The 11710-nt window shown below is 59.8% G+C and overlaps 1 protein-coding gene across 1 annotated transcript in view; it reads right to left on the minus strand.

Annotated features, from left to right (window-relative positions):
* SPATC1 (spermatogenesis and centriole associated 1) overlaps positions 1–8899 on the minus strand; it is a 21742-nt gene extending 12843 nt beyond the window's left edge. Inside the window, exon 1 of the mRNA XM_041768769.1 lies at positions 8689–8899. Within this exon, the coding sequence (XP_041624703.1) occupies positions 8689–8899 (211 nt within the window). The remainder of the gene's footprint in view (positions 1–8688) is intronic.
* Between the last annotated feature and the right edge of the window lie 2811 nt (positions 8900–11710).

Raw genomic sequence — 11710 nt, forward strand, 5'->3', positions numbered from 1 at the left:
CCATAAAGTGACCGCTTAAACTGTGACCACTGAGATAGCCGTGTGAGATGTGAAATTCTTTTTTTTTTTTTTTTTAAAGATTTTATCTATCTATTCATGAGACACAGAGAGAGAGAGGGAGAGGCAGAGACACAGGCAGAGGGAGGAGCAGGCTCCATGCAGGGAGCCTGACGTGGGGACTTGATCCCCGGACCCCAGGATCACGCCCTGGGCTGAAGGCGGTGCCAAACCACTGAGCCCCCCAGGCTGCCCAAGATGTGAAATTCAATGAGCATGTTACTGTCTGAACAAGTTGTTGGTCCTCAGAACACAGAGAATGCAAGATTCATCAGGGTCTGGGGCGCCTGGGTGCTCAGTTGGCTAAGTGTTTGACTCCTGGTTCTGATTTCAGGGTCAGGAGATCGAGCCCCGCATCAGGCTCCGCACTGGGCATGGGCCCTGCTTCAGACTCTCTCTGCCCCTCCCCCTGTTCTCCCTCTCTCAAATAAAGAAATAAATCTTTAAAGAAAAAAAATTCATTGGAGTTTACAAAAGCAACGGTATTTCCATTCAATTGCAATGAACAATTCAAAAATGAAATTAAGGAAATAGCATCAAAAAGAACAAAGTATTTTGAAATAAATTTAACAAAAGAAATGCAAAACTTATTCTCTGAAAACTACAAACATTTCTGAAAGAATTAAAGATCTAGGGGTGCCTCTGGTCATGACCTCAGGGTCCTGGGATAGAGCCCTGAGTCTGGTTCCCCGCTCAGCAGGGAACCTGGTTCTCTCTCTTTCCCTCTGCACCTCCCCTCTGCTCATGTGTGCGTGCGTGCTCTCTCTGTCTGGGTCAAATAAATAAATAAAACCTTAAAAAAATATTATGTGGCACTGGCATAGTGAGGAACATATAGATGAATGAAATAGAATAAGGAGTCCAGAAATAAACCCATGTATCTGTGGTCTGATGTCAACAAGGGGACCAAGACAGTTCAATGTGGGAAAGAATAATCTTTTTTTTTTTAAAGATTTTATTTATTTATTCATGAGAGACACACAGAGAGAGGCCGAGACACAGGCAGAGGGAGAAGCAGGCTCCATGCAGGGAGCCCGATGTGGGACTCGAACCTGGGACCCCAGGATCACGCCCTGGCCAAAGGCGACGCTAAACCGCTAAGCCACCCGGGCTGCCCGGGAAAGAATAATCTTTTCAAAAAACAGTGATGGGACTGCTGGAATCCACGTGCAAAAGAATGGAGTTGGATGCTTATCTCACACCATATACAAAAGCTACATGAATCAAAGGCCTAAATATAAGAACTAAAACTAAAAAATTCTTAGAACAAAACATAAGGGTAAGTTTCCATGACCCTGGATGTGGCAATGTATTCTTAGATATGGCCCCAAACCGGTGAGCAACGAAAGAAACAACAAACGAGATGGATTTCATCAAAATTAAAAGCTTCTATGTTTCAAAAGATACCATCAAGAAAGTAAAAAGAGAACCCGTGGAATGGGAGAAAGTAATGCGAGTCGTGTACTTGATAGGGGACTTGTACCCAGACCCTATAAAGAATTCTCTCACTCAATAATAAAAAGATAAATTGCCCAACCTAAAAACGGGCAAGGACATGAGCAGACATTCTCAAAGATGATATACAAATGGCTCGTTAGCACAGAGAAGATGCTCAGTGTTATTATGCATCAGGGAAATGCAAATCAGAACCACTTCACGCTCACTGGGATGGCTCTAACAAAAAAATCAGATAATATATACTGGTAAGGATTTGGAGAAATCGGAACACTCACACATTGCTGATGGGAATAAAAAATCCTGCAGCCACATTGGGAAACAATCTGGCAGTTCCTCAAATAGTTACACGTACAGTTACCATACGACCTAGCAATTCTCCGCTTAGATATGTGCCCGCGAGACGTGCAAACACAAATCCACACAGAAACTCTTCTGTGGATGTTTATAGCAGTTCATTCAGAATAGCCAAAAGGAGGAAACAGCCCAAAAGTCCACCGGCTGAGGAATGGATGCACAAAATGTGATGTGTCCATTCATGAAATGGTATTCAAGCATGAAACAACAGAAACTCCAGTCCCAGTCCCCAGATTCACGGGACAACACGGCCCGACCTTGGAGACATGTGCCGGGTGAAAGAAACCAGACACAAGAGCCACAGGTGTATAATTCTATTTATAAGAAATATCCGGGACGCCTGGGTGGTCTGTCGAGTGTCTGCCTTCGGCTCGGGTCAGGATCTCAGGGCGCTGGGCGGAGCCCCGAGTCCGGCTCCAGCTCCCTGCTTGGCCGGAAGCCTGCTCCTCCCTCTCTTCCCTGCTAGCGCGCTCTCTCTCTCTCTCTCTCTCTGTCTCTCCCAGACAAAACAAAAACAAAAACAACCTATCCAGAATAGGCAAATCTGTAAAAACAGGAAGTAGATAAATGGTTGCTGAGACGTGCAGAGGGGTAGGTGGTAGGAGCATGATCGCTGACGGGGTTCTTTCCCAAGTGATGAAAATGTTCTAAAATCGCGGTGATCTTTGCACATACCTGTGAGTATATGAAAACTACGGAATCGGGGCAGCCCGGGTGGCTCAGCGGTTTGGTGCTGCCTTCAGCCCAGGGCGGGATCCTGGAGACCCGGGATCATGTCCCACGTCAGGCTCCCTGCATGGAGCCTGCTTCTCCCTCTGCCTGTGTTTCTACCCTCCTCTCTCTCTGTGTCTCTCATGAATAAATAAATAAAAATTAAAAAAAAAAAGGATTCCTGAGGGTCACAGGCATTTAGTTTACAGGGAAAACATTAGTGGTTCAGAGGCCAGTTCAGTGCACGGCTCGGGGCACAGAGCACAGAGAGGGGTGTGTCCACGGCTCAGGGCCAAGACCACGGTGGCTTCTGTCATGGACAAAGTGCTCACAGGGTCTGCGATCCCTCAGGGCCACCAAGGAGAATCCCGGGAGCAGGGAGACGGGGAAAGGAGGTTGGGTGGGTGGGGGGATGGGGATAAAGGCGAGCACCTATCCAGCTGAGCCGGGGGTGGGGGGAGTGGGGGTGGCGGTGGGGGGGCGGGTCTATGGAAGTGTTGGATCATATAATCTCCACTTGACACTAAGGTGACACCGTATGTTAAGTACCTGGAATCTTTTTTTTTTTTTTTAATATATATATTTTTTAATTTTTATTTATTTACGATAGGCACACAGTGAGAGAGAGAGAGAGGCAGAGACACAGGCAGAGGGAGAAGCAGGCTCCATGCACCGGGAGCCCGACGTGGGATTCAATCCTGGGTCTCCAGGATCGCGCCCTGGGCCAAAGGCAGGCGCCAAACCGCTGCGCCACCCAGGGATCCCAAGTACCTGGAATCTAAACCAAAACTAAAAAAGACATTTCAGCCCATAGCTTTGTATTCGAATGCAAAATCTACACGTGATTATTTTAATCTTTCTATAATTTGAACCTAATTGATTTTTTTAAAAAATATTTTTTTTATATATTGGAGACAGTGCCCCCCATGTGCCCACAAGCAGGGGAGGGGGGGCGGAGGCAAAGAACCTCAAGGGGACTCCCCCCTGAGCAGCCCCGCCCCCCAGGGCGGGATCCCACCACCGCAGCTCAGCACCTGAGCGGAAACCAAGAGTCTGACGCTTAACTGAGCCACCCAAGGGCCCCTGATTGATTTTGTTAACCTGTACCCCCAACATGGACTTAAACGCACAACCTGCAGCTCACAGGCCGCGGGCTCCAGCGCTGAGCCAGCCACCCGCCCCCCCCCATCTTTTTTTTTTTTTTTTTTTTTAAATTTTTTTTTAAATATTTTTTTATTTATTTATGATAGTCACAGAGAGAGAGAGAGAGAGGGGCAGAGACACAGGCAGAGGAAGAAGGCAGGCTCCATGCACCGGGAGCCCGATGTGGGATTCGATCCGGGGTCTCCAGGATCGCCCCTGGGCCAAAGGCCGGCGCCAAACCGCTGCGCCACCCAGGGATCCCCCCCCCCCATCTTTTTATCATCTACATTTAATTGATTTTGATTTGTGAGTTGAAACCTTCCCAGGTTTAGGTGATAGTGTTAGAACCTTAAAAAGTTTTAGATTCGCTGCATTTACATTTATTTCACACGTTAAGACTTATTTAGGGTCCAGGAAGGTTGGTTTGCTATGTGGGATGATTACAAACAGGGACACAAAGGTCGTAGGTTCACAAATGCACTTAACAACGCTTTAAACTATTTCACGGAACTGTGACTCATCCCCACCTGCTCCTCCCGGCAGCAGCCCCCCTGCTTCGTGCTGCCGCCCCTGGGGATGGGGGAGGGACCAGTGGGGGGGGGACGCGGGGAGGGAGGAGGGGGTAGGGGGAGGAGGGGGAGGGGAAGGAGGGAGGAGGGGGAAGGAGAGGGAAGGAGGGAGGAGGAGGGGGAAGGAGGGGGAGGGGAAGGAGGGAGGAGAAGGGGGAAGGAGGGGTAGGGGAAGGAGGGAGGAGGGGGGAGGAGGGGGGAAGGAGAGGGAGAGGGAAGGAGGGAGGGGGGGAGGGGAAGGAGGGAGGAGGAGGGGGAAGGAGGGGGAGGGGAAGGAGGGAAGAGGGGGTCGCGCGCCCGTCCGCAGCCTGGCCTCTCGCCCCGCCCCCCTGCGCTCTCGTCCCCCACCGCACCTGTCCCCCACCGGGTCTGCAGGCAGGCTCCGGAGGAGTCAGGTTCGCGCGCGAGAAGGCATCGGGGGCGGGGCCTCGTGTGGGGGCGGGGCTTCGTGTTGGGGGCGGGGCCTCGTGGGCGGGGGCGGGGCCAGAGCCCGGGAGGCTGGGCCCCCAGGGGGCTGACCCGGTGGGCGCAGGCGGCTGGGGCCGAGCTTTCCCAAGAGCGCAGGCGCGGCGGAAAGGGGGGAAAGAGCGAGAGGGGAGTGACAGGTCCTGAGATAGGGGATTGTGGCCGCCGCAAGAACCTCAGGGCTGAGGCGTGGCGGGTCCTCCGCGGGGGACGGATCCCCAGGAGCAGGACCGGTCCTCAGGGGGGTCGGGTCCCAGGGGGGACTGGTCCTGGGAGGATGCTGGTGAGGGGGGTAGAGTGGGGGGCGGGGCCCCAGGTGTGGGCTCGTGTCCTGGGGACCGCGATCCTGAGGGGGAGGGTTGGTCCTGATCCTGAGGGATGTGAGGAGGGTTTGGGGGGAGGGGCTGGGTTCTGATGGAGGACGGATGGTCCTGGGGGAGGGGTGGGGGGCGACCGGAGAAGGCCCGGGGAGAAGGCCCGGGGAGGACGGATGGACTTCGAGGGGGAAGGGAGCCCCTGGTTTGGGGGAACTCAGGGGCAGGGGACTGGGGAGCCCCCCAGAAGGGCTCTTCTGGAAAAAAAGAAGTTGGCTGCCCCCTGCCCCGGAAGCTTGCAGCCGCCTGCAGCCCCCAAGAGAAGACAGAGGGGCAGCAGGCAGTGGGCTGGAGGAGGGGGCTGATGGGCGAGGGGAAGGAGGCGCAGGGTACCAGGTAGAAGGAGCCACAGAGCCCCTCACCCGCAGCTGCCCGTCCACCCCGACGGCCTCTGCGTTGAGGGACCAGGCGTGAGCAGTGGGGGGGAGCAGTCGCTGTCCGGTCACCTGGGCCCTGAGCGTGGCCGGCTCGCCGTGTCTCCCGCCACAGCCCTGCCTTCCTGTCCATCTGCCCTCTGCTCACCCCGGAGCCTCAGGAGCACGAGGCCTCTGCGGCCTAAGCGCAGCCCGGCTCTTCCTCCCACCTGCCGTGGTCGCGGAGCCAAGGCCCGGAGCTCCTGGCACCTGGCACCTGGCGCCTGTCCTTTCCGTGTGAAGTCAGTGCAGCCGGCAGCCACCGCGTCGTCACCTCCTGCGGCTCCCGTGGCCCCCGCTGACCCAGACCCCGGGCCTGCGCCCTGCTCGAGGGACGCCGGTCGCCAGGCCTCCCAGCCTCCGCAGGGCTGTGGCCCGAGGGTGCGGGCCTGTCTTGTGCCACCCACAGCTCGCCTGGTCTCCGGCTGAGCTGCACCCGCGCTGCCTCCCGCGCCCCCACCTTGCGGCGGCCACAAGAGCCACCGAGCCCCCGCCCTGCCACCCACCGCCGCCGCTGCTGCCCGTGCTCCGCATCCCCATCCCCGCTTCAGGGAAAGCAGAAGCCGCACCCGCAGTTGCCTCACCTCCCGCCCTCCCTCCCCGGGCGCTGGGAGAGCTTCCGGCACCTTCCCCGCACCTTCCCGCCTCTACGGAGCTGGGCCTCGGGGAAGCTCGGCCGGCTCCGCCCCAGCCCTGCTCCAGGAACCCGGCCTGCGGGTCCCTCTGGCGCTCTGTGCTCCTCCCCCGCCGCGGCTCCGGGTGCTGGGGTTCAGGTCTAAGCAGCTCACAACCCCCCCCCCGTCACTCCGTCGCCCCCTCGTCCCTCCAGCAGCCTCATTGTTGAGACCACGAGGTCCCCTCCAAGCTGTGTCGTGGCCTCTGTGACGTTACACTTTGAGGTTTCCTGGCATCTCCGCTGGCTCTGCTCTCCCCTCCCCTGTGGCCTCACCCCTACTGCGGCTTCAGCCTTCACCTGCCTTACACCCTCTTCCTCCTGCCCTGACCCTGCCTGGAGCTCAGGGTTGCATCACTGCTGCCGCCCGCTTGCGCCACACTGGTGGTGTCACTGGCGTCGCTGGCCAGGCTCTTTCCTCCTGCGGCCCTGCTGACCTGCTGACCCGGCCCTGCTGACCTGCCGACCATGGCGGGGCTCGGACTGAGGGTTGGGAGGACACAGCGCCATGAGCCCAGCCAGAAAGAGGAAGTTGAGGTCACGGTCACAAGAGCAAATCAAGAGTGAAAGCTTGATCCCCGAGGAAGATGAGCCACAAGGCGCGGGCAGGGGCAGCGGGTGGAGTGAGGACATGGCCAGAGAAACGGGTCCCCCTGGGCTGGCCTGGGGACAGTAGTCTCAGGAGGCCACAGCACCGGTCACCCAGCCGCCTCTGCAGGGACAGAGACACCTTCTGGACGCCCATTTGTCCCTCACGTCCAAGCACTTCATTCTCTTTAATGACGTGAGCTGAGTGCTCTCTCCCCTGGTTCCTCCATGGTCCCACCCGATGCCTGAGAGCCTCAGCTGCCTGGCTCGCTCTGGTCCCCTCCAGGTCCCTTCCCAGCAGAGGGGAAGCACAGACACGGGGCCCCGGCGCCATTGGGTCATCAGGAACAGGTCCAGGCTCCCTGCAGGGTCCCCTGACCCCCTTGCTCATCCGACCTCTGCTGACCTCGTCCACGTCTCACTGGCCCTGATACCCCCTTGCTCACAAACACGCAGTCACACACACACGCAGCCTGGGCTTTAATGCTGGTGTTTCACGGTCCTGCAGGCCCCCCTCCTTGCATGAGCTGTTCTTCGTCCTGTACCCTCCTCCCGTCTCTTCCGGGATCACCCCCACAAAGCCTTCCTACCCCCCTAAGCTGGACCCTTCAGGAGGTGGAAGCCTTGACATGGTCCAAGGATTCTTTTAAGAATGAAGCCTAAATGGGGAAAACTTATTATTTTTTTTCTTAAACTTTGGGATTTCTTCTACTTTGTCCCTCCCCACGTCTTTATTTTTGTGGGCCTGATGTCCTGGTCATTGTAGTAAAGCCTTCAGAGGAGGGGGGGCTGTGTCCTCGGGGTCCGTGGGGGGGTGTGGAGACCGGTGGGATGAACAGCCGGGCTGATAGCAGAGAGGCCGGGCCGGGATCCAAGCAGGCAGCTTGGAGAGCAGAGCGGGGAGCAGGCTTGGGGCAGAGGCAGGGGCACAGGCCCAGGGGGCTGGCATCCCAGGCCAGGGGCGCTTCTTAATCAGAAACACTGTGCTTTGGAGGGAGCTGGGCACCAGGAGGTCGCTGGGCCTCAAGACCCCCGGAAAGGACCTTGGCTTGTGCTGGGGCCTGGGGGCGGAGGGCAGGGAGCCGCGGGGACGGAGGTGGCAGGGCGTGGACGGCCCAGGGTGCGCTTGGAGCTCGGAAGGAGGGGGGTTATCAGCCCCAAACTGCGTGCAGAGGCTTAGACAGGGCACGTAGGAAGCCACGGGGGCCTTCCTAGAAGCACCACCCCCAAGGGTTGGGGTCGCGGCCCAGCTGCAGAGGCCCAGCGGCGGACACCGTGAGAGCTCAGGGCTCCTCTCAGGGAAGGATGCTAGTTCAGGCCCTCGGGGACGCTGGGCGCTGTCACTGCGGCCCGTGTGACCCCCACCGACACCCTGTGAGCCACGGTCTCCCTCTGCCTCGCCCTGGGACCCGGCCACCTGGTTCCCGCCCCCCATCAGCACAGTCGCCTCCCCCCACCCAGAGCACCTGCTGCCCCGCCTCTTCCGTGTCCCCCTGGCCTCCGGGTGTTCCTCAGCCCGGGGCTCAGTCGGCGGCACCAAGGACTCGCCCTCTGTCCCTGGCTCCCGGGCTGTCACCTGCCCACTGGCCATCTCTAGGTGCCGAGGAATGGGGCGCGACGGGTGGCGGAGGGGAGGGGAGGCTGAGGGTGAGGGACTATTGGACCCAGTCGGGGGCACCGGCACATGTGGGTTCCGGAGCTTGGAAGTGGGGCTGAGAGGAGCGGAGCAGGCTCCGGCCAGGCCATCGGGGTGGGCGGCGCTGGGGCCTACCCCATCCCCAGGTCCCGCGTCCTCCCCTCCCGCCCCTCCCCGGCTGGGGCCACTGTCCCAGCAGCCTGTAACCGACTCCCCAAGATCCCCCTTCCCCTCCTCGCTCGCTTACAGTTTCCCAGGCGCTGAGAAGGGTTGGCCGTCGGCTCGCCAAGCCCCGAGCTGAACCCGCTGATGCCCAGGCCACCCGCCTGGGTCTTGATCGCCGACCTGAGCTCATGATTCTCCCGAATGAGCCGCACCAGCTTCTTCAGTTCCTCGTTCTCCCTCACCAGCCTCTCGATCTGATGCCGAAGCCCCTCATAATTGGTGAGCAGAGACATGCCCCGGGGCAGCGGGGCAGGTGCCGCCCGAGGGGGGCTGCACCTGGAGGCTGCCCAGGGCCCCGGGCCTTGCCCCGCCTGGAGGAGGGCGCGGGGGTTTGCGAGTTGCAAGGCCAGCCCAGCGGGCTCTGGGTATTGTGAGGTCAGAGCTGCCCTCCTCCTTGCCCTCCCTGCTCTGGCCCTGCCCTGGCCTGGGGGGCACGGACCCTTCCTCTGCTGGGCGAACGCCGCCGTGCAGGCACCTGCTCCTTCCAGCGCCCTGCGGCCTGGGCTCGCGGGCTTCCCTGCGGCCCGTGTGGGTCATGCCCCCCGCCCCGGCTCCCTGCACTTGGCTGCTACTGCCCTCAGGCTCGCTTTACACGGGGGCCCTGCACCCCCCCAGCGCTCAGCGCAGGGCCTAGGTGCGCCGCGGGCAGGTAAGCAGTGAGCGTCCGCTGGCGAACACTCAGCGCCCAGCTCCGTGGCCGGGGCGCCCTTTCCTTGGGAGGTTGGGCACACCTGTCAGCCTTCCCCTGCGACATCGTTACCTTGGCCACACGCCCTTCCGACCCAGGTGCTCAGAGCCTTCCTGGGCCTGCCGGCCCAGCAGCTCCCCTGTCCAGGCAGCTGGCTCCCCATAGCTTGGACTTCCCGGTCCTGGGGCTCCGGCTCCCCGACTCGCCCCTCGGCGCCCACGCCTCTCTTCTCTGACTCCTTGAGTTTTCGTGACCGTGGTCCTTCAAGAACCGAAGCCTTGCGCCTGGTCAGGTCGTCAGGTTCCGAGAATTCGGACCTGGGAGTCCTCACCACGCTCCCTTTGGGGGGGCTCTCTACGCTGAGATCCCGGCGGGCCTGACCGTGGGAGTCAGGTGAGGCCGCATCCGGGTGTCCCCCAGGCTGTGTCGGCGGCGGCATCAGACGGGGAGGCCCGCGAAGCCCGGGTCCAGGCTCCCGGGAGGCAGGTGGGGGTGAGGCCGGGCTTGGAGGCAGCCCTAGTGGAGCATTCTACCCAGACCTCACAATGGGGCCCGCCCCCACCCTCCTCCGACACCCCGGACTGTGACCCTGGCCAAGCGACTCGGGCCCTGGAGGCCTCCGCTGTCGGTCAGACACCCCAGCGGGGGCAGCAGCCTCTGTGGGCTTCCCGTGCATCCGGGCCGGTTCAGCGGGCGGCTGGGCGTGGCCGGCCTAGGGTGCCCAGGTGTTCGGTCAAACAGTGGCTCGGACGTCACGGCGCAAGGATTTTGTAGAGTAACAACATGTAGTTCAAGGAGACGACCCTCAATCCCGTGGGTAGACACAGTCCAGTCAGTCGAAGGCCTCAGACACCTGAGGCTTCCGGGGAAGAAGGGATTTGGCCTCTAACCTGCCTCAGTTTCCCGCTGGCCTGCTCTGCGGGTCTTGGGCTTGCCGGCCCCCACGACCGTATGAGCCGCTTGCTTGAACTACGTCTCTGACTGTAGAGACATCGGACTGACACGCCGTCCGTGTCGCCCTTTACACCTCTGCTGCTTTCCTCCCGAATCCGTGGACGCAGCACCAACAGTGTGGCAGGCGTGGCGTTAGAAATTGGGGGTTTAAAAAGAAAAGAAATTGGGGGTTTAGTGAAAGAGGAAACTGTACACCTGAAACTCCTACCCACCCTGTATGTTTACTACAGTGGAATTAGAATAAAAGAATGTAAAAAAAAAAAAAAAAAAAAAAAAAAGAATGTAAAAAATAGAACGAGGGGGGCCGCCTGGGTGGCTCAGTGGGTGAAGCGTCTGCCTTTGGCTCAGGTCGTGACCCTGGGGTCCTGGGATTGAGTCCCCACGTTGGGCTCCCTGCTCACGGGGGTGCCTGCTTCTCCCTCTGCCTCTGCCTCTGCCCTTCCCCCTGCTGGTGCTCTCTCTCTCTCTCTGTCAAATAAATTTAAAAAATAGAACAAAAGAAAGAAAGAAATTGGGGCTTTAGCACTGCTCCTAATCAGCCAGTGTCGGTGCTGTCGGGCTGGGGAGCAGGGGCAGCGGGAGCCGGGAGGAAGCCCTGGGGGGGTGGACACGAGATGGGGTGAAGGAGAGTCTGGGGGAAGAGCTCTGTGGCTGGGGGAGCGCCTGGGCCCCTACAGGGCAGTGTGTCCCCCCAAAAGCTGCAGGGCCTGGCTGCCAGGTGGGCCTGGGATGAGGGGTGGAGTGTGCGGGAGGCCGGGGCGCTGGAAGCGTCGAACGGACTTAGGGGAAAGACGTGGCTCAGGTTTGGGCGAGCTGCGGAGACCATGCCCCCCCCCGCCCCCCCCCACCAGCCTGGTGTCCCCAGCTCTGGCCCCACCCGGGCTCTGCTCACCACCTCCGGCCTCTCCGGCTCCTCTCAGTTCCTCCCAATTTTCTTACATTGTGGTGCCGGTTCCTTCGAGGGGCCAGCATCCTGCGTTGGGCTTGAGCTGGGGATGGAACAGCAGGAGTTGGCAGGGAGCAAGGCTTCACCCAAAGCCCTCCACAGGCACCTGGCGACGTGTGTGTCGGCGGGGGGGGGGGGGGGGGGGGTCGGGGAGGAGGGCTGTCCTGCACCCCCGGCCCTGTGCTCCAGGAAGGGGACACCGGCACGCCCTTCCTGGGCTCCTTAGGAATTCACCGCACACCCCTTCCCTTCCAGTCCTCGCTTGCTGCTGCTGAGTCAGGCGACCCCCCCTGGGCTCCGGTCACCAGCTCCGCACAGTCTGTCCCCGTTCACATTTGCCTCCTGAGAGTCCCCTCAGCCCAGCGGCTTGGCGAGCCCGCCCGGGATCTGTGCTCCCTTCCTGGCTTGGGACTCAGTGCAAGGTTCCTCGTGAAGGCCACCTTCCCGCGGCCACAG

The sequence above is a fragment of the Vulpes lagopus genome, chromosome 9 (assembly GCF_018345385.1).
Source record: "Vulpes lagopus strain Blue_001 chromosome 9, ASM1834538v1, whole genome shotgun sequence".
Taxonomy (NCBI): domain Eukaryota; kingdom Metazoa; phylum Chordata; class Mammalia; order Carnivora; family Canidae; genus Vulpes; species Vulpes lagopus.